Below are 23,229 nucleotides of genomic sequence, written 5' to 3' on the forward strand. Positions count from 1 at the left end.
TGGATAGCTGGAAGCCCTTAGCCCACGACTGCACTCAGGCGGCGAGTCTAAGATTCAGTCGCTCTCTGGTGACGGTGCCGTGACACCAGAGTTCGGCAGCTGGACCCGTGACTGGGCTGGCCTATTGAGGACACCGCAGCCCACCCCACATGGGGAGGCCCCTAGAAAAGGTGGGGTAAACATCGGACACGGCAAACCCGTCTGGTCAGCTCACCGCGGCTGGCGGACATCCCACTAATGCGGTCGAAATAACAAGAAAAAAATATTAACCTTAGGTGCGTGGAACATCCGCACCCTCCAAGACGTGACGAACACCAACCGCCCGGAACGACGTACAGCCCTCGTCTGCAAGGAGCTAGCCCGCTTCAATGTTGATGTGGCGGCTCTTAGCGAGACCAGACTACCCGAAGAGGGCAACATCAGGGAAGCTGGAACAGGCTACACCATCTTCTGGAAAGGCAAGGCCCTAGAGGAGCCTCGCATCCACGGTGTCGGCTTCGCCATCCGTTCCCAGCTAGTGCAGCAGCACAACCTAGCTCCCAAGGCCATCAGTGAGCGCCTGATGACTGTCCGCATCCCCATCACGCGGGACAGACATCTCACCCTGATCTCTGTCTACGCCCCGACTATGACCTCAACCGATGATAACAAAGCTGCCTTCTACACCCAGCTCGACCGCACCATCCAGGCAGTGCCCGCCAATGACAAGCTCGTTGTGCTTGGCGACTTTAATGCCCGAGTAGGCAAAGACCATCGCCTGTGGGAGGGAATTATCGGCCGCCATGGCATTGGAAATTGCAACGCCAATGGCCAACTCCTACTGGGTCTGTGTGCAGAACACCAACTTGTGGTAACCAACACCATCTTCCAGTTACCAAAGCGACAAAAGACCACATGGAGACACCCACGGTCTAAACACTGGCACACCCTGGACTATGTCCTGACCAGAGCCAGAGATCGAGGAGACGTCCGCATCACCCGATCCATGCCCGGAGCGGACGACTGCTGGACGGACCACAGACTCCTCATCTCCCGACTCTCCGTGACGACCCTACGACCACCCAGAAGGGCACCTGACAGCGTACCACACCAACGCTTTGATTGTAGTAAGCTCCGCAACCCACAGGTGGCACAGAACTACAAGGAGGCCTGCGAACAATACCTCGCAGACCCTGTGGGTCAGGCCACTGTTGAGCACCACTGGACCACCCTCAGAAACGCCATGGCCCGTGCTGCGGAGGAAACACTAGGCTACACCACCAAGAAACGGCAGGATTGGTTTGATGAGAATGATGCTACCATCTCTCTTCTCATTGAAACCAAACGACAAGCACGCCTGACTTTGGAAAACCAACCAACAGCAGCTAACAAATGTGCTCACAAGGTGGCTGAAGCTGGTTGCCAGAGAGGTATCCGTGAAGCCCAGAACATCTGGTGGCAAAGAAAAGCTGCAGAAATACAGAGTTTCGCTGACCAACGTGACCTGCGCAGATTCTATGCAGCAACAAAGGAAATATTCGGTCCCACACGGTCATCAGTGGGCAGCCTGAAGGACGCGGATGGGGCCACGACCATCACCGACAGCGAGGGCATCCTGGCCAGGTGGAGGTCTCACTTTGAGAACCTCCTCAATGACCAAGCAGACACCCCAGACGATCTCCTGCGAATGACCCCGCAGCATCCTGTCCGTCACTGGATGGCACTACCACCCTCCATCCATGACTTCAACAAGGCCCTGCAGCGCATGAAGCCCGGCAAAGCCCCAGGGCCAGACAACATCCCGTTGGAGCTCCTCACTCACGGTGGCCCCGGCTTGAGGAACCGTTTGATGCTCCTTATACTGAAAATATGGGAGACCAAGACCCCCCCCCAGTGACTTCCGCGATGCAAACATCACTACCATCTTCAAGAAGGGAGTCAGGGAGAACTGTAACAACTACCGGGGAATATCACTACTAAGTATCGCGAGTAAGATTTTCGCTCGGATTCTCCTTGACCGCCTCCTTATTCTCGCAGAAGACGTCCTGCCAGAGTCCCAGTGCGGCTTTCGATCTTCCCGCGGGACCATAGACATGATCTTCTGTGCGCGACAACTACAAGAGAAGAGCCTCGAACAACAACAGCCCATAATGTTCATCTTCTGGGATTTGAAAAAGGCCTTCGACAAAGTACCTTGACCTGCCATGTGGGCTGTCCTCAAAAGATATGGCTGCCCACCCGATTTTGTCAAGCTGGTGCGTGCCCTCCATGACGGAATGGTTGGGAGAGTCTGCCACCAGAACTCTCTTTCAGACCCTTTCCCCATCAACGGCGGCCTGAAGCAGGGCTGTGTTCTGGCCCCGACGTGTTTCTCGCTATACACCGCAGCAATGCTCAACGAGATTCCCCCAGACACACCCTCAGTCGACCTACGTTTCTGCATGGATGGAGGCGCTTTCAACCTCGCTAGACTCCGCGCCAGAACCAAGACCACCTTGTGTGCAGTGCGAGAACTGCAGTATGCTGACGACAATGCCACCCCAGGTCAGACGGCAGAGGACCTGCAGTCGTTAGCTGATGCATACAACTCTGCCTACGAACGTTTTGGGATGCAAGTCAACTCAGACAAAACCAAGACCCTCGTCCAACATCCACCAGGACTGATGCTCCCCAACTTCAATACCACAGTGAATGACCAACCGTTAGAACAGGTGGACCAGTTCTCCTACCTAGGGAGCATCCTAACATCAGCTCCCACAAGCAAAAAGGACGTGGAGAACAGGATCAGGGCAGCCCACTCCGCCTTTGGCCGACTCAACTGCCGCGTATTTAACAACCACGCACTGACAATGACCACCAAAATAATGGTGTTCAGGGCAGTAGTCCTCTCCACGCTCCTGTATGCATGTGAAACATGGACGCTATATAAAAACGATCTTAAAAACCTAGAACGCTTCCAACAAATGAAACTGAGGCAGATCTTGAAAATCCCCTGGGAGAGCCACACCACCAACACTGAAGTCTTAGAACGTGCCTCGCTGACCAGCGTGGAGGCCACCATCATCCACCACCGCCTCCGCTGGATAGGACACGTGCATAGGATGGATCCATCTACGCTCCCAAAGAAAATATTCTACGGAGAACTGACCCAGGGCACCAGACCACGAGGAGCCCCGAAAATGCGCTATAAAGATCAACTAAAGCGCACCCTGGCTCTAACTGACATCGATCCTTCCTCATGGGAAGAAACAGCCAGGGACAGGAAAACCTGGAGGAGTACAGTACACCATGGCACCGTGGACTTCGAGGAGAGGAGGAGACAAAATGAGGAGGCTAGGAGGAGAAGAAGGAGAGAGCGATTAGAACAGCCCCGCCCACCACCTACCCTCCCTTGTGAACACTGTCCGCGACTCTTCCACCACAGACTAGGACTTAACAGCCACATCAGGCATAGGCACCCACCCCACAGATAGGAGGCTGATGGCTAACGACAGAACCCAATACTCGGACACGAGTGGGCGCCGACGACGACTATCGAGGATATGTGCACATATCAATAACAAATAGTATTCATAATATATATATATAGATGTTATTATAAAAGTTGTTTACTTACTGTATTCTTGGAAATATAAAATAAAGTTGTTTCTTTACCATGTTTTCCTAACGTACAATTCCCAAAAGGGAAACAATTATTTCATGTTTCATTGCCCGTTGCAATGAATGAACAAATGATGGAATTTACTCATCCAAATTAATAACTAATGATACTAATAGTTTTGATTTTCCCTATTGGAGCCCTTGGGCTTATAGCATCCTATTTTTTCAACTAAGGTTGTAGCTTAGCTAGTATTATTAACTGTATGAAAACTGTGGCAATCTATAACATATTGGTATTTTTGTATCATTCATTAAAAGATGTTTTGAATAAGTTTGGAAATCACATAGATAAATTTTCACCCTTCTAATGGTATCAAAAATTATATTTAGTATTCAAATATATGCACTCACTAATAGTCAAACATTCTCTAAATCATATCACTCTCATAAAACAAACAACTTGTGATGTAACCCACGGTCTCTTTGTCATAATTTAAAAATTATTTCATAACTATAACAATATAAGTTTGCAAATAGCATCTAAGAGGTAGGATTAAAATGACTCACATATGACATTAGAATCTCAAAATTAAACTGCTGTATAAGTCTTCAGTACTGCATTTTGATGATACAATAAGACATCACAAAGTTCATGAATCTGAACCTTAATAACTGAAAGAGATTCCTCAACATTCCATGTTGGAAGAGCATTGTCATGCCTGACGTAGATACAGGAGTCTACTTCCAACTGTTATTGTGCCCACTGTGCACCACTGCATAGGGAAGAACTAGAAATGAATAGTTCTCAGTAATGGATGTCACTTTGTGTTTTATTGGGGAAAACCTAATGGGGGAATATTCTTTTGCACAGACTACCAAGAGCAAATTGTAATAAAAAAACAGGACTCATTCTGCTATGTATTGACGATTGTGTGAATATCATCGGGAATACACAATGTATCATCAAATGTGACTTGCTTGAAAGACACTGATATTTATTTCTCCTGGATCACGCTCGCATTGTTAAAATACAAAGTGATGCTTTTCAGTATACTCATAGATTACCACTGGAACTTTCCAGAACATGATTAATCTGCTTATTCAAAAGTTACATGAGGTAATCTTTTATCTAGAAGACATCTTAGTAAACAGTAACATATGGGCTGAGTGTATTTGGGTGATTTTAGGCTCTATATTCCACGGTCTAGCAGATGATAATAAGACCATCAAAATATTCAAAGGTGATTTTGGAGAAACCTTGAGATAATTGGCCAGGCTACATGACAAACAGAAAAGTAAAGGTTAATCTCATTAAGGATCTTCAGTTGTGGTACTCAAAGGATGAGAGAGTTGTGCTTAGTTTGATTGCATGAAATTTCCTACTGATGATACCAAGATGAGTGTTAAGACGAGTTCTTAGATCTGTGGCACTACCTGTTTAGAAAACGAGTCTGCACATATACCCTAATTAAGCTTTCTTTTTTTTCTAAGCAAATTAATAATACAATCCAGAGTGACTTTTCTATCTAAAATAGTCAGTTTTCTTCATTATTACGATGTTACTTTTACAAGAGGTTGATCCTCAATTATCCCTGAATCTTACCAAAAACTTTAGCTGGGTCCTCAAGTAACATAAGATATTTAATGGGAAAGTCAGCACACGTAAATATTTCTTTAGCTAGTACCTGACTTCATAAAATCATGCACTAAGTATAATATTACAATAATGAACAGCATGCAAGTAGTTAATATAAGAGAAATTAAATGATATGAGTGTGTCTTGTAAGATTTAGAAAATTTAAAGATTTCAATTTTGGTATAAAACTTGGGACTCTCAATAATTTTTTTCCAAATTTATTGAGGAATAAATAGTCTATATGTCAGTATTGTATAATAACAGAAAAGCTTGAATAATGGTTTTAAATTTATAAGCAAATAACAAATACTTTACATACATACATACATATACCAAGGCACTTCACCCAATTTTGGGGGGTAGCCGACATCAACAAAGGAAACAAAAACAAAAAGGGGACCTCTACTCTCTACGTTCCTCCCAGCCTAACAAGGGACTCAATCGAGTTCAGCTGGTACTGCTAGGGTGCCACAGCCCACCCTCCCACATTATCCACCACAGATGAAGCTTCATAATGCTGAATCCCCTACTGCTGCTACCTCCGCGGTCATCTAAGGCATCGGAGGAAGCAGCAGGGCCTACCGGAACTGCGTCACAATCGCTCGCCATTCATTCCTATTTCTAGCACGCTCTCTTGCCTCTCTCACATTTATCCCCCTATCACCCAGAGCTTCCTTCACTCCATCCATCCACCCAAACCTTGGCCTTCCTCTTGTACTTCTCCCATCAACTCTTGCATTCATCACCTTCTTTAGCAGACAGCCATTTTCCATTCTCTCAACATGGCCAAACCACCTCAACACATTCATATCCACTCTAGCTGCTAACTCATTTCTTACACCCGTTTTCACCCTCACCACTTCGTTCCTAACCCTATCTACTCGAGATACACCAGCCATACTCCTTAGACACTTCATCTCAAACACATTCGATTTCTGTCTCTCCATCACTTTCATTCCCCACAACTTCGATCCATACACCACACTTGGTACAATCACTTTCTCAAATAGAACTCTCTTTACATTCATGCCCAACCCTCTATTTTTTACTACTCCCTTAACTGCCCCCACCACTTTGCAACCTTCATTCACTCTCTGACGTACATCTGCTTCCACTCCACCATTTGCTGCAACAACAGACCCCAAGTACTTAAACTGATCCACCTCCTCAAGTAACTCTCCATTCAACATGACATTCAACCTTGCACCACCTTCCATTCTCGTACATCTCATAACCTTACTCTTACCCACATTAACTCTCAACTTCCTTCTCTCACACACTCTTCCAAATTCTGTCACTAATCGGCCAAGCTTCTCTTCTGTGTCTGCAACCAGTACAGTACCATCCGCAAACAACAACTGATTTACCTCCCATTCATGGTCATTCTCGTCTACCAGTTTTAATCCTCGTCCAAGCACTCGAGCATTCACCTCTCTCGTCACTCCATCAACATACAAGTTAAACAACCACGGCGACATCACACATCCCTGTCTCAGCCCCACTCTCACCGGAAACCAATCACTCACTTCATTTCCTATCCTAACACATGCTTTACTACCTTTGTAGAAACTTTTCACTGCTTGCAACAACCTTCCACCAACTCCATATAACCTCATCACATTCCACATTGCTTCCCTATCAACTCTATCATACGCTTTCTCCAGATCCATAAACGCAACATACACCTCCTTACCTTTTGCTAAATATTTCCCGCATATCTGCCTTACTGTAAAAATCTGATTCATACAACCCCTACCTCTTCTAAAACCACCCTGTACTTCTAAGATTGCATTCTCTGTTTTATCCTTGATCCTATTAATCATTACTCTACCATACACTTTTCCAACTACGCTTAACAAACTAATACCTCTTGAATTACAACACTCATGCACGCACATCTCCCTTACCCTTATATAGTGGTACAATACATTACAACCATAACATAATTCTGTAAAACTGGCATTTGGAACATTTTTCAGTTTTCAAATATTGTACTCAACCTTTTCACTTCATGCTTTCAATAACTTGAAAATATCATCATCATCTCCTCCTACGTCTATTGACGCAAAGGGCCTCTGTTAGATTTTGTCAGTTGTCTCTATCTTGAGCTTTTTCTTGGGGGACATACTGTCACTTTCTCTTTCCATAGACTGACTAAATCCATGGAGGATTCATTGGCTAAATTTATCAAAGGATAGCCGGTTCCTTGAGATGCGTAGTGCCTATCTAACTAAGGCAAGTGACCCCTGCCAGTCCATACTACTTTAGGATATAGACAAGAAAATTAGCATAAACACTTAAAAGTGAAGGCTTTACTTACACAAAGTATTACTTGTAACCATTCATTACTCACCGGTATAATTTCTATGTAGGTGTAATCATCCCTCTGAAGAGGGAAGATTTTTGATGCCTGTACCAGGAGAAAATATCTCAATTCATAATAGCCATACTCTAGAAAAATTGCTGGAACAGTAAGCTGTGAGTTGTTCCAAGATCGTATTACACCTTCGATTTGAATATCCCTCACTGGAGCGCCCATCAGATCTACTTGTGTGATGGTCCACCAACGGCTGAGTTATTGGAAAAAAGTAATTATCAATTCTGATACATTATGGTATTCCATATACTGTACATTACATATAAAACTCCTGATTATAAAACAGTTAAGTTCAGTAATAAGAACACTTCTTGAGATAGAAAAGGGGATTTCACCTCGACTCTTTTTATCACTTTCAAATTCTAATCCCCTTTTGAAAGTGATGAGGCCTTTTAAAGCAAAAATTTCCATAAAATTCTGTGCACAACCTTTTGCATAACCTTTCTAAAATTAAAAAACTGAACCATGAATACAGTAAAAGTCCTTTTATCTAGCCCTCAACCCATCAGCAAACCCAATTAATATGCATTCACTGGCCAAGCTTTATTTTTTCATTAAATATCATCTAGAATTCGTAGCTAATTTCTGGTTAAAAATTTGCGAGTGTGTGCTCTATCGCTGGTGAAGAGACTAGCAGAAGAAGACCGCCATCAATACTGTTATTGCCTTCACCAAAATAGAGGATTTTGCGAAGGGTATGTATTTGTCTGTTTGTTAGTTTATTTATTGGTTTGTGAGCAACTTTACACAAAATCTACAGAACTGATTTTGGCTAAACTTGGTAGTTATTTTGGGTATGACTAACGGATGAATCTGAAACAGTTTTGATAAAGTAAATCAAAGTACAAGTATGCAGCAGTACTTTGAAAATAATTGCAATGTTAGGTAAATAGAAAATATTTTGTTAAGTTTATTTTTGTGTGTGTGTGTGAAAAACATTACACAAAAAATGCTAAACACATTTGAGCAAAACTTGGTGGACCTGTGGGGTATGACACAAGGACAAACCCATGAGATTTTGAAGAAAATATATTGAAGTACAAGTACTTGGCATCGCAATGGCATGCTCATTACTGAGTTCCCCTCTAGTTGATTAGGTTTTGTTGTTATGTAGTACACAATACCTCGTTTACAACAGCAAATATAAAGTTTCTGCATTTTTCCAAATTGATATTAATTCATATTCTGCAGAGTAATTTCCATTCGATGAAAGGAAACTCCTTCAAACAAACTGATCTACGACTAATCTTCTAGCGCGCAAGCAAAACAACTGCTAATCATGCGTCATCTGTGAATGAAGGTTCACCCCTCTCCCCTACACCAGTGGAACCTTAACCCTCTAGTTCCAGAATTATATCAGGTGCTAAGGCTAACACTCCCCTCCCCTTTTATTTATCAGATTAGGATAAATAAACACTGTGTGTGATGTGGTGTAATCTTACTTGAATAAATATATTTCTGGGTCGATCTGTGGCGCCGGGTGAAAAGTCCTTCTTGTATGTCTTTTCTGATAAAACTTTCCAATTATACCAGAGAAAGATAAAAGCATGGAATGCTGAGGTTACAACCCTCGCGCGAGCACCTTTTGGGTGTCGTGTATAAAGCAAAGGCGCGTGAAATCCACTATTCACAGGTTGTCTTCCATTTAGTTAATTCCTTCGTCAAAGGGATGGGCCGATACAACGGCCCTAGACACACCCCCATCGCCGCACCACCCACGCCACGACGCGAGCACCATCTGAACAGCATCCTTCTTTTTGGAATACTAAGTGTTGATTTGTTTTGTTGTGCTCTCGGTCTTTTTTATCTATCGTGGATTTATTTTGTCATGTCCGAAGCTTCATCTTCACTCATTCCAATGTTAAGTACCATAGTTTGTTTTGACAGTATTTTATTGTACCGGGCTTTTGTTTTATATCCAGTATAGTCTGTTTTATTATTCCCGTCTGGCCTTTCATGGCGGCCATTGTTTGTTCATTTGTTGGGAATTCATCTTTGTCTGCCCGTTTAGTACTCTGTCACTTAGGTTCTTGGTTAAGTCCCTGGCCTTATGCCTTTAGAACCGTTATTATTTTTATTTTTATTTTTTTGTGTTTTTATGCTCATGGTACTTTTTGCTAGTAAGTCCAGCCTACGAACGAGATAGCGATTTAGCTTTGTATTTGTTTAGTGCCCGCCCCTCCGAGGCGTTCGTCACTCGACTGTGCTATTTATTTAAAGTTTTAGCAGATGCTATTCTTCGATCGTAGTGTTATATGGATGTACATTTTTATTTTATACGTTTATAATAGTGTTGTGTGATTTTTAGTCCTGTTTTTGTGTCCAAGAGAGCGAGAGATTGGGGTCCCCGTTTTCTGTTCGCAGTCACGAGTTACCCCTTTCTCTCGTTTTCTTTCTTTGCTCTGGTGGTTGAGCGGATTTCCCGTTTTCCGTTTTGTGCGTTCAACGGGTTCTCCCTCCCTCACCTCTCCCCCTCGGGGTGGATGATAACTTACGAGTTATTTATTTTTCGTGACTTTTCAATTGTTAGCGTTATTTTGGTCCGTGTTCGTCCTCTCCCCGTTACGGCTCGGGAGTAGTTTATGAACGTTTTTCCACTCCGCCTTGAGTTCTACTCCGGCTTGAGGGATTCTCAATGACTTTCGTTCTATTGTTATATTTATATATTGTTTACTACATGGGACGGGCTTCATATTGTTTAGATACGACCCTCCGGTGGCCCTTACTGTGGTCTCAGGCCACGGCCATATCCACAATAGCCATTGTTATTACAATTGTGTTTTTATTCACAATAATTATTCAGGACCTTTCTTCTCCCTCCGGCCTCACCGGAGTTTGTAAATACGCTTTGCTATGATCTAAGCCTTAGCCTTTAGCTGCGGCTTGGCTTTTATATCTTCACAATTGAATTATTAGCCACAATTGAATTATTCAGGGTATCTCATTATCCTCCGGCGTCACCGGAGGTCGCCCATACACTTCACACTTATATTTGCCTTGCCTTTGGCTAAGACGGCATTATTCAGGACATCTCATTACGCTCCGGCTTCACCGGAGGTCGCCCATACACTTAACACTTATATTTGCCTTGCCTTTAGCTAAGGCTGGTGTTTATATTTATTTTAAGGGCATGTCACTGCTTCCCCGACCCTCGCAGGTCGGCAGATTGCTTTAAGTTATTTATCCTTATGTCATTAACAGACATTAGGTAAATTACAAATATACAAACATTTGGATATTATAGTGCCAACAATGGTTTTGGCCGAATAGCGATTTAAACGTTTGCGATTTAGTCTGTTAGTCTGTTAGTTTGTACTCACCCCAGGAAGGCTCGATTTAGACTATATCCTTATTTATTGGTTACGTTGTCGTTATTCTTCGTTTTTGGTTATTACAATGACTAAAAATGAAAAAGAAAAAGGAAAAAAAATAAAAATAAAATAAAAACAATCAGTTTTATTTTACTTTCCTTATATTATTGTGTGATGTTAGCTTTTATTATGTAACCTTGAGAGTGAGAACATAGGGTGCTCGTTTATTAGCTCGAGTAAGGGAGGTGATTTTCCCGTTCTCCGTTTTTATACGTTCACGAGTTATTCAGGCCTCCTCTTATTATCAGAGTTGATGATAGTACGTTTATTGTTATACACGTTTTATTGATGTGGTTACTGTTAATATAGCTAACACTATTAGTAGGAACGTTGGTGTATGAGTCATTAATTGGGTTCGATTTATACCGACACCCTTAGCTCCGCCTTGAGTTATGTTTAGCTCCGCCTTGAGTTATACGCCGCTATAATGGATACTCATTGGGTGAGAACTAGTCAGATATTTGGAGTGCAACGGTGAAATCCGGCACTCAGACTCCGGCTGAGACCTTTTTGCACACGAACCTTTGTCATGTTTGATCTCAATTACACCTTTCCGGCCCCTTTTTTCATCGAATCTCCGGCTTCGCTGGAGATAACTCAAACATTCATTGAGGTTAATGTTATCGTACCGGTGACGGTCACGATCTCACGGGGACTAGCCTTTGCTACCGGATCTCCCATACAAACAGAGATCAAGCAGACGTCCAGAACCGGAGTTAACAATGTGATACCGATGAGGGTTTCACAGTTTCATTATTACGGTCCCTTTTTCATCGAATATCCGGCTTCACTGGAGATAACACAGACATTCAGTTTTAGAGAATGTTATCGTACCGGTGAGGATCACGTTTTCACGTTGCCGGACCTTTGTCACTGGTTCTCCGGTACAAACTGAGATCAATCAGACGATCAGAATCAGGGTATGAACCCTTTTTCATGAATAATCACAATATCGTCATTACGATTCTTTTTCATCGAATCTCCGGCTTAACCGGATATCGTACAGGCGGTCAGCATTGAGGTTAATATTAGATTTCCTCTGGTTCACGTTGTCACTATGACGGACCTTTGTTTGTACCGGGGATGGTTACCGGAGATCCGGTACAGTCGGAGATCACTCAGACCACGGGTGGCCAATCTTTTGTTTTACCTGTAAAGGGAAGGATTTAAAAAAAAAAAAAAAAAAAAAAAAAAAAAAAAAAAAAAAAAAAAAAAAAAATTATTATTTATGAACGTAACTATGCCTATATTTATGCATGTATTTAATTCTAACTATGTATAAATATGGATAAATATCCATACAACATCGTGTTCAAATAGAATTAAATTAATTATGCCTATATTCATGCATATTCAATCCTAACTGTCTAAATATGGCTAAATATCCATACAACATAGTGTTCAAATAGAAATACATTAATTATGCCTATATTTATGCATAGTCAATTCTAACTATGTCTAGATATGGATAAATATCCATACAACATAGTGTTCATATAGAAACAGTGTCACATTTCATGAATACAAGTGTCGCACTATACCCCAGAAGATAATACATTAAATAACTTGTCTTTAAAATTGCTTTTTAAGAGTAATACAGCTGATCCCAGCCTGTGAATAGGATCGCTAACCAAAGTTCAAGGAACATCCAGACTTATGTCCCCTTTGTGTTACAGAAGGTTCGCCTGCATGGTTCCCATCAGGATGATGATGATTCTCTCTGGCCTGCAAGAGAGGCTCTCCACCCTTGGGTATCGAAGTTGGGAAGGAATGCTCCATCTAGAGGTCCCTATCTCCTCGGAGTGTCCTCTCTAAGGTTGGACAACGACCCCATGGACGGGCAGGTATGTGGGGATGAGTTTTGAGCCTTCAGCTTTGCAATTACCTACGTCGCCGACCTAGGACCATTAAAGGATCCTAATGTTCATGTTACCCTGCATAAACTGTGACGGCTAAAAGCAACACATTCTAAGGAAATCCAAGGGGCTATGACGAGCTCTAAGGTATGGGGGTGAGTCAGTGCCGTTCAGGAACTCGGATATAGGTGGTACCATAAATCTGGAGGGCATAGACGTCCTCCCTCTGGGGGACCTAGATTTTACTTCCAGGTACTAGAATTCCCATTCAACGGATTCGTTCGATTGAAAGAGATTGCCTTGGTTAGCTTAGACAAGGTACCGAAGGTAACGGTATTATTTCCTAAAGGGCAGGCCCGATCTGTCTGGACCAGGATGTTGTCAGCCTGGGGGGTACGATAATTCCAGGCTCTGCCCTTCCAGTTCGACCTACACGTTTGTTGGTCTGATCGGGTCAGTTGTGGGAAGTACGTTCTGTCTGAGACCTCTATCAGACAGGAATCGATAGTCGGTTTCCCACTCGTCATCACAGCCTTCCTCTGGTTCGACGCTTTTGTATCTGACCCCCCATCATCAGGTGGTCTACCTCACTGATTCCCCAGGTACACAGCCCAACTCCGTTGGGATGTTTTGCCTGCATGCAGCCCTAGATCCGAACCCTCAGGCTCCTTTCATGGACACCAGAGAGGAAGCTACAGGAGTAGAAGACAGTCCCAACATCAAGGCGGACCTAGGAAAAAGGGGGCTCGGAGAAGGGAAGGACCTAGATTCACTACCTCACAACGCGGTGGTCCCGGTAGAGGGAAGACTTTACCACTTTCGTGACCATTGGACTCGGTCTGTGGGATCATAGCATAGTCTCTAACGGTTTGAGATGAAAATGGCCTCAAGGTCCTCCTCCTCCGCCAGTGACCTTCTCCCAGAAATACACTCCCGTCCTGAAAGAGTACACCACAGGGTTACTCAAGAAAAAGCAATCAAACGACTATCTCTTAGGTACGGACCTTACTTCCCCGTGGGACCGTCACCACCTCTGTCGATCTTACCGACCGCTATTAGCTTGCGCCTATAGCTCGAAACTTCTCTTCTTATCTGGGTTTCCACCTAAGCAGGAAAGCCTTTGTGTTCAAGACATGCCCTTCGGCCTCAACATTGATTCCAGGATATTCACGAAACTGGGAGAGGCAGTGTTAGAACAACTCAGGAACCAAGAGATACAGATCATTGCTTATCTGGCCGGTTGGCTCATTTGGGCCCGGCCGGCCATAGAAGGCAACAGAGCTACGAAGGAATTACTTCGATCGTTCGACAACCTGTGATTTCGGGTCAATCTCCATAAGTCTCGCCTGCGACCATCAGGCCACTTAGAATGGTTAGCCATTCAGTGGGACCTTTCGAAGCACACGTTGTCTCTCCCTTCCAAAAGTAAGAGGAATAGGTTCCAAGATCAAGAATTTCTCAAGCACAAACAGGTGTCCAAAGAGCCTAGAAAGTATCCTCGGTCTTTCCCAATTCACTTCAGTAACAGATCTCCTAATAAAAGCCAAACTCAAGACATCAATCGATTTTGGAGAAAGAGAGCTACAGTACCTATAAGAAGACAAGGTCTCGAAGATCCCCTCTGTCGGGAAAATGAGACTACGCCCATGGTCCGAACCGAAGAACCTCTCCAAAGCGGTTCCTCTACAATTCCCACCTCCACAAGTGACATTCCATTCAGCCGTGTCTCTAAGTGGATGGGGGGATTTCTCCGAACATCAGATGTTTCAGGTTCTTGGTCACTAGCCATGAAACAGTCCCATATCAATGTTCTCGAAGCCATGGCAGTGTTCTTGACCCTGAAGAGAGAGACTCCTCCGAGGTCGACCCACATCAGAGTAGTGTCAGACAGCACAGACGAGGTACACTACGGAAACAGGGGAGGATCCAAGTCACCCAACCTGAATCAGATCCTGGTCACTTTCTTCGCCTGGGCAACAGAAAAGAACTGGTTCCTGTCAGCACCTCACCTAGCGGGAGGCCAGGATGTGAGAACGGGCTCACTATCCAGGACGAGTTCCCTGGAGTCAGAATTTCACTCTGGTGGATACTCAGGTTCGTTCCAGGCATCCAGGTAGATCTATTCACATCTCAGATCAATCACAAACTTCCTTGTTATGAGACCCCAATCCTGGACCCTCGGGCTCATGCCATGGACGCATTACCCCGGGATTGGAACCATTAGAGGAAGATTTCCCTATCTCTCCCAGTGAATCTTCTAAAAACTTTAACACCGACTGCGCTCCTTCCGGGGCGCAGTGGCTTTAGTACCACCTCACTGCCCAAGAACAGTTGGTTTCCTCTCCTCCTCGAGTGGAAACTCCGTCCCATCCGGATCCCGTTCCTCAAACTGACCCGAGTATTCCAAACTCACTGTGTCAGATTACTCAAGGATGTCCAAAACCCTAACTTTGTGGACTACAGGAAGTTGGCAGCTCGTAGAGACTCGAACATTGAACCGGAAAACGATTTCTTCATCGAATCAGACAAAAGGGACTCGACAATTCGCCAATATGATTCGGCCGTTAACCCCCAAAATAGGTGGTCCCCTTCCACAGGTCTCTCCCCAGAAATAGATTTTTCCTTCGTCAAAATCCCTTAAATAAATAGTTTGAATATTATTGAAAAAATAATAAAAATCAGAAAATCAGAATAAAAGTTATTCTATGATCGTTAAATTTTAAGGTTTGTGAAATAAATAAAAAATTAAAAAGTGGAAAGAAAGTTCTTAATGTAAGTAAGAATGAAATTACTTTATTTCCTTTTTTCAATTCCTTACTCGTAAGACACAGGCAACTGTATATGGAAAACAATTGCTTAAAAAGTTAAAGAAGGGAAACAATAAGAACTACACTTGTTATAATCTGACTCTGAAGTAAGATTTTAATAAAACTGATGCTTTACTTAACTGTATCTAATGATAATGCATGAAATATTCTGAATTAAAAACATGGTTCATATACATATTTTCCATTGTTTACATTCCAAAATGATCGAGACTATCGAATATGCTTTCAAAATCAGCTGATTTAGGTGAACAACCATCTGGACTGGTTACACAACTACTTGAGCAGCCACCAGAGGTCCAAGCACAAAGGTGATGGGAGTCGTTGATATACAGTGCTCTCCCAAGTAAAAGGCTGTGAAGGTGGTCTGATTTTTCCAGAGCCAAGCCTTCAAAACTTGGCCCACTGATAGGTTTCTCCTGAAAGCTAGAGTGGAGCCAAGACCCCTGACTTCGTGAGCTCTGGTCTTAGATGGTGCCTCGACCCTCTCATCAGTCCAGGTGTACGCTCTACAGCTCATCTCTCGATGCCAGAAAGAGACCGTTTCGAACAACATTGGATCAGTCAGTGCTAACAAAAAGTCTCTGACATTCAGGCCTGAGGTGTTGGGTCCTTTTCAGATAGTACCGCAGGGTCCTAACGGGACACAAGAGCATCTCCTCTCGATTACAACCCCCATGCCCCCCGAAGAGACGGGATGAAGAAGGACTGAAACATGGGGCCCTGCAACGCCAGTTTCTGGGTTTTGAGCACAAAACTGAAGGAGACCTCCTCCCACCCCTCGTTGTAGGTGACTAAATAAGGGACACAGTGAAACCAACTCTCTTTGCCAATGTTAAAGCTAGCAGAAAAAGTCTTGAGAGTCAGATCCCTGTCTGACGACCAACTTAAAAGACTCGAAAGGCATACACTTAAGCGCCACGAAGACTAAAGTCACGTACCACTCAGGGAGCCTGAGATCCTGTATGAGCAAGACTGCTTGAAGCTCCTCATAAGCATAGACAACTCCTAGGAAGTGTAGAGGTCTACACCATCAAGTCGGAAGACTATACTCAAGGTCTTTGACAGCTGCGACTGAGGCACAATGAAGATGAGGAAATTCCTTTCTGACCAAAGGAATATTCCTTCTACACCACCAATTGCAGAAGGTAGCCCATTTAACCAGGTATTCAGCTGTAAAGCACTTCCGGAGGTATCCCAACATCTCCTGTATAGTGCCTCGTGAAAAAACTTTTGCTCGATGTTGGATAACCTCCAACCGTGAAGAGCCAGTGATTCCATGGCCTGGTGGTATCTTTACTGGTGCAGCTGACAGAGAAGCGTGGGCCACTGGGGTTATTCTCTCAGGACTTTGACCAGAGGAGCTAGCAGATTGTGATACCACTCAGGATGAGGCAATTTGTGCAATACCATGTTTACAGGAGAGAGCTTTAGAGAATGAATGTACAGTAAATAAGAAATTTGACTACTTTTGTTACCTAATTAACACTTGGTAACCACCGGGTTAATGTGGTAGTCAGCACTGAGATCTTGATGCAAGTGGTTTATGTATTAATGGAGGCTACTGTCGACTTAAGGGGATCAAGAGGTGGAGCCAATGGAGCTACATTCAGGGGCAATTCCTCTAGGTTAGGGTTCCTACAAGGGCTACCTTATAGGAGAGGGTACGTAAAGATTTTATTCTGTTGAAAAACAGTCAAGCTTGCTGTGCTCTATAGATATAAGCACTGTGGCCTAGAGGAAAGTATCAAAATGATAAATCTTATTATTAAGATTACGGTATGTTTAGCATCAATTTTAAAGTAATAAATCAAGGATCATTTACATTTAGTATTTACTTCCACCATGTATTTCCATTAATGTGAAAATTACTTACCTCACAGGCACGGAAATGTTGCAATTAACTTTAGATGTTGTAGCTCTGAAAAACTGCAGGCTTTTCCATATCTTGGGAGCTGATGCTACACGGGATACCTTTTCTAAAATACCCACCTCAGGCATGGCACATGGCATATCAGCAATAACAACGCTCAACTCTACACGCTTAATGAGTCTCCCATCAAAAGCAAAAGTTCGTACAGTATAAATTCCTTCATCTCTGAAAAAAAAATTGTCATTATTTGCAATTCTTAGTAAATATGACAAATTCGGAGATAATTGTATTTTTCCGTAATGAATATAAACCTGTAGTTATTTATGTGGATTATCTTTCGGCAAAGCTGGAAGGTAGCCATTAGACTATAAGTGCAAGGTGGCAACGCCGCCTAACTACTTGAGTAGGTAGGCTGGGGGTGGATGGGGGTACACAGTCATATACAGTAATGCCTCAGCATACGAAAGTAATCCATTCAGGATACGGTTTCGTATGCTGAATTTTTCGTATCCTGAGTCGCGTTTTACATGTAAATAGCCTAATCCGTTCCAAGCCTTACGAAAAGACACCCTTTCTTTCATAAACACGCTAAACTGTAGTAATAAACATACAAAACAGCCATTTCTATCATTCAATAATTAACCCAACCGTTAAAAACAGCCTAATCCCTTCCAGAAAGCACCATGAGATTATTCAATAATGTAGTTATAGCCTAGTTATCCCCTCCAAGCCCTAAGAAAACGGTCTGTTTTCTTTACTACTGTATAAAAGTTACGGTACTGTATGTAAAGCATTTGGATCAGTGAAGGTGTATTGTTACCTGTACACCTAAATTAAGGGTTGATACCCTGAAAAAAAAGGCACTGTACTCTCGGCGACGAGTTGGGATCTCGTAAGCTTTTCGTATCCTGAAAATTTTTTTGTATACTGGGGCATAAAAATCTTTGTATCGCTTTTCATATCCTGAATTTTTCGTAAGCAGAAACTTTCGTATCCAGAGGTATCACTGTACTGTACTAAGTATACTAGTGTACTGGTATTCAAGGATAGACCACAAGTTGTAACAGTTGTTTATTCTTATACAATGGGTCATAGAGTGGGGCAACTTGGCTTAAAATTATTCTATGAATTAATAAGTTAGGAAACTTGGCATCAATCTCATCTCGCTCCAAATTTGGACCACTCCTAACTTTCCTTACTCTTGGTGAAAAGTTAATTTTTACTACAAAGCAAAAATAGTCTTCTTTAGGATTCCATTTCAATCCTAAGATTTTGTCACAATCAGAATCTATTACATTAACATTGGATTGTCAGTGGACATCATGAAAATTGTAATGTTAATGAGAGATTCTGACTGAAAAAATCTTAGGATTGAAATGGAACCCTAAAGAAGACTATTTTTTCCATAGTAGTAAAAATCAACTTTTTCACAAAGAGTAAGAAAAATTAGGAGTGGTCCAAATTTGGAGTGAGATAAGATTGATGCCAAATTTCCAAACTTATTAACTCATAGAATGATTTTAAGCCAATTTGTCTCATTCTATGACTGAATGTAGAAGAATAAAGAACTCTCACAACTTGTGGTCTATCCTTGAATACCAGTACACTCGCTAAACATACAAAGTGAGTATGAGAGTGGCCTGAGAAATTCAATTGTCGAGATAGGTATGCACATCTTGTATGAACACATTCCGATTTTATAAATAGGAAATGCACAAGGACTTGAAACTTGAACACATAAATTATTGATATATTTGAAGGTCACAGAAACAATAAAAACACATTTTAAGTCATTACTTCTCAATTCATCATCATCTACTTCACACTTCATAGTCCTGGGTTTTTCAACTCTTCTAGTGACTTGTGGAGCCCAGTTGAGTGTTTGGTGAACTAATCTCTCTGGGGGAGTGCGAAGAGCATGTCTAAACCATCTCCATCTACTCCTCACCATGATCTCATCTACATATGGTACCCGAGTAATCTCTCTTATAGTTTCATTTTTAATCCTGTCCTGCCATCTAATTCCCAATATTCTTCTGAGGGCTTAGTTCTCAAATCTACAATATCTGTTGGATTCTAGTCAGGAAATACGAGCAAGCACTGTTAAAAAGTATGGGGGATTGAAAAAATACACACTTTGCAAGTACTTGTATCTATTTTATAGTAAAATAAGTTATTACCCATGTACATTCAAACTATGATGCATTTGAGCGCTCTCTCTGTCTCAAAAGGGATGTAGAAAGTACAGTTAACTCCCCATGAACACAACGGTTATGTTACTGGAGAGGTCGTGTTAATGGAAATCTTGTTAACGGAACATAATTTCTCCATAAGAAATAATGGTAATAGGGGGTGTTACGTTCCTAGACATTGGGGAAGTCTGTCTATTTTGGGATTTTTTTTACCATGAAACTTGAACAAACAAATTATTGATATATTTGTAGGTCACAAAAACAATAAAAACACACATTCTTACTCTACTTGTATCTATCTTATAGTAAAATAAGTTATTACCCATGAACAATCACACTAACAGACTCAACCAACGATGAGCCAGTAGATCTTCCCGTCTGATTAAGGGTGATGCCACTTCTCTCAGCCCATGTACTCTTTCCTCTGATGGGAAGATTTTCTGTTGAATGATGTCTACTATCATACCGAGGTATACCAGTCTCTGCAAAGGAAGAAGTGATGACTTTTCGAGATTTATCAAGACCCCCAGATCCTGACAAAACTCAAGAAGCATGTCTCGGGGACAAAGAACCAGCCAATCGTCTAGATATCTGAGGACACGAATGTCGTTCCTGAGCCCAAGATGACACTAGGGAGAATACTCTCGTAAAAACCTGAGGTTCTGTCACGAGACCGATGCAGAGAGCCTTGAACTGGTATATTCTGTCCTCGTGTATCAATCTGGGATACTTCCTTCAAGAAATATGAATTGGGATCTGGAAGTATGCATCCTTGAGATTCAGTGTGGACATGAAGTCCCTTGGTCGAACTGCCTGGATGACCGTGTCTGCTGTCTCCATCCTGAACTGACTCTGTTGAACAAACTTATTAAGGAGAGAGAGATCGATGACTTGTCTCTAGCCTCCAGACGTCTTTTTCACTAGAAAAATTTGACTGTAAAACCTGGAGACCCATCCACAACCTCTTGGAGAGCGCCCTTATGCAGCATGGTCTGGACTTCAGCCCAGAGGGCCAGTTCCTTTGCGGATCCCTTCGCATAGAAGCTTAAGTGTACTGGATCCCTAGTCAGACGAGGGAGAGGTTGAATGAACGGGGCGCGATACCTTATAGCGACCACTTGGATTGCCCAAGGATCTGCCCCATGATGCTGCCACCTCTACCAGTAGCACTGCAGGCATCCTCCCAATGGTGGTAGGTAGTGAGGATTGCCATTCTTAGCGGAGTGACCACCTCGGCCATTCCCTTTCGCTCCATTCTTTCCTCTGAAGGACTTTTTTCCTTTCTGGCTTTTGGACTGAAAGGGATGTTTGGACACATTAGTAGGTCCTGAGGATCTAGAAGTTGAGGTATTAGAGGTAGCCTGCTGACCACGTGAAGACTGGGATGGTCTTCCATCGGATGTCTGGGCCCTATGGAGGAGTGAATCATTCGAAGATTTCCTCTATCTCTCAGCAGCCCTCTCAATCTCCTCAGGGACGAAGAGAGATGAACCTTCAATGGTGGAATTACTCAAACGTGAGACTTTCACCTTTGGCCCTTGTTTGTGAAATTTCCCAATGACGGTATCCCTTTTCTTGAGTATAGCATTCACCCACAAGTTGACAACGTGGTGCGACAAAAACTCAAGAGTTCGGGTACCCGACAAAAGGAAAGACTTCCATGCGAACTCCTTCGAAAGATTGTGGGAGCGCACCATGTAGCCCAAGGACCCCAACCATAGGTCAAACCACAAAGCAGCCTGCATGGCATACTTCGTGCCTCTCTCTATGTTGAGGAGCTCAACTGCCGAGAGGGAGGCTTTCAAAGCGGAGAGGGTTTGAGTTGGACGACCCTTCATCAGAGATTCCACCGAAGGGTCGAGGGACAAGGTGGAATGCGGCTCCCCCTCGATCTCGTAATACTTCCTTTGTAAAACGAAAGGAAGCAGTAAAGATCGTGAGGAGGAACCTCCCCTCAAGGAACTGGAAGTTCCGGATATTTAGGCGTTATCCTTCCTTTTGGTGGTTGTCAGGCCTTTACCAAGGGCAAGGCTGCACTAGTCTTAGGAGGCTTCTGGGTCTCAAAGATCTCATCGAGAACCATATCTTTCCCTTCCTAGGTGGTGGTACCAGGAGTTGACGGCCTATTGATGGCCCTCAAGCAAGAGAGGACCTGCCAAAAGGTATGTTCTGACTCTCATCTCTCTTGTTCCGATTGAAAGGTCGGACTAGCTGCCCTCGGAAGACTTTCGTTATCTGTGTCCAATGGCTCATTTACCTCCAGGCTCACATCCACAGCTTGGGGTAGGTCAGGGTCGTCGACTGGATCATTTGAGGGACCTGCCACAAGGGATCTCCTATTTGCCTCTGCCAAACGGACTTCCCTTCCCTTGGCGTTCTTGGGTTTGGTTTTGGTGTCCTTGGATTCCCTTCGTGCAGGGAAGTGTACCTCCAAGATGTCGGAAGGAGTCACTTGCGAGGGTTTAGGGACACCAGTAGCCAAAGCCTTAGCTGCAGGAGCCATAGGCTCTTCCTCTGGTGGAGGTATGGAAATTGGACGCTGGTCCGGAGGCACTACCTAAATTTCTTGGGGGTTGAAGGGGTGGACAGAGATCTCCCTGGGAGAGCCACTATCCCTACTCGTTCTATTATGGATGAGATCAGCATGCAGTGGAGTTACGCCTCTCATCCTTCTCTTCTGTCTCTTAGTCATGGTCTCCCTCGCCTTCACTGGAGTAAAGGGAATGTTATCCAGGTAAGCAACAGAACGTGGAGTCACCTCGGCACTACATCGAGATGGGAAAGAATGTCGAGCCCTGTCCGACAAATGTCTCCTTCTACGGTTAGAACACTTATGAGATGAACTCCAGTCAGACTCCAAGGGAATCCAAGGAGTAGCCCTGACTGGAACAGTCCGGGGGATGGGGTGGTGGAGGAGCCACACCCAAGGACTTATGCAGAGCAGTTAGCAAAGTACTAACCTATGCAGGGAGCTAAGCACCTTTTGATAAGTCCTGGGTTTCCCTAAAGAATCCAGGAGGAGAACGTCTTCTAGGAGGAACTCTAGAGGGAGCCTTCATAGATGTAGGACAGTCTCTGTAGCAACAGGAGGTGCTCCTTTGTCAAGCGAAGAGGACGGTCCGGACTAATAGGTACGTTGGCATACCTATTAGAAGACTCCTTAAACTCTTCTGGAAAGGGTATAGGCCTGAAGCTAGAGGCAGAGGTTTTGGTACTGCACTTACTCACGGTTCCGAAACCCTTACTCAGGAATCTCTCGTGGAAATCGCAGATTTGTGAGCGAAATCATGAGATTCACGCACAAAATTGCGTTTTGTGCGACAATGGGCGTGATCCACGAGTAACAGTGCTCTAGGAACCATACTGGACAGTGGAAGCTTTGAGCATTCCTGTTGCTTCAGGGACCGCCTAGGCCAGACGTAGTTGGCTATGAGGGCCTCTGAGTAGGGGCAACACTAAGCGTTGGAGAGCGCATCACGGAGGAACGCGTTGGAAAGTGTCACATGAGGGAACGCTGCGC

At 43.6% G+C, this 23,229-nt stretch overlaps 1 protein-coding gene across 1 annotated transcript in view; it reads right to left on the minus strand.

Moving 5' to 3' along the window:
* LOC137632419 (uncharacterized) overlaps window positions 1-23,229 on the minus strand; it is a 342,058-nt gene that overhangs the window by 228,179 nt on the left and 90,650 nt on the right. Inside the window, 2 exon segments of the mRNA XM_068364351.1 lie at window positions 7,569-7,785; window positions 17,521-17,742. Coding sequence (XP_068220452.1) covers window positions 7,569-7,785; window positions 17,521-17,742 — 439 coding nt within the window.

The sequence above is a fragment of the Palaemon carinicauda genome, chromosome 41 (genome assembly GCF_036898095.1).
Source record: "Palaemon carinicauda isolate YSFRI2023 chromosome 41, ASM3689809v2, whole genome shotgun sequence".
NCBI lineage: Eukaryota > Metazoa > Arthropoda > Malacostraca > Decapoda > Palaemonidae > Palaemon > Palaemon carinicauda.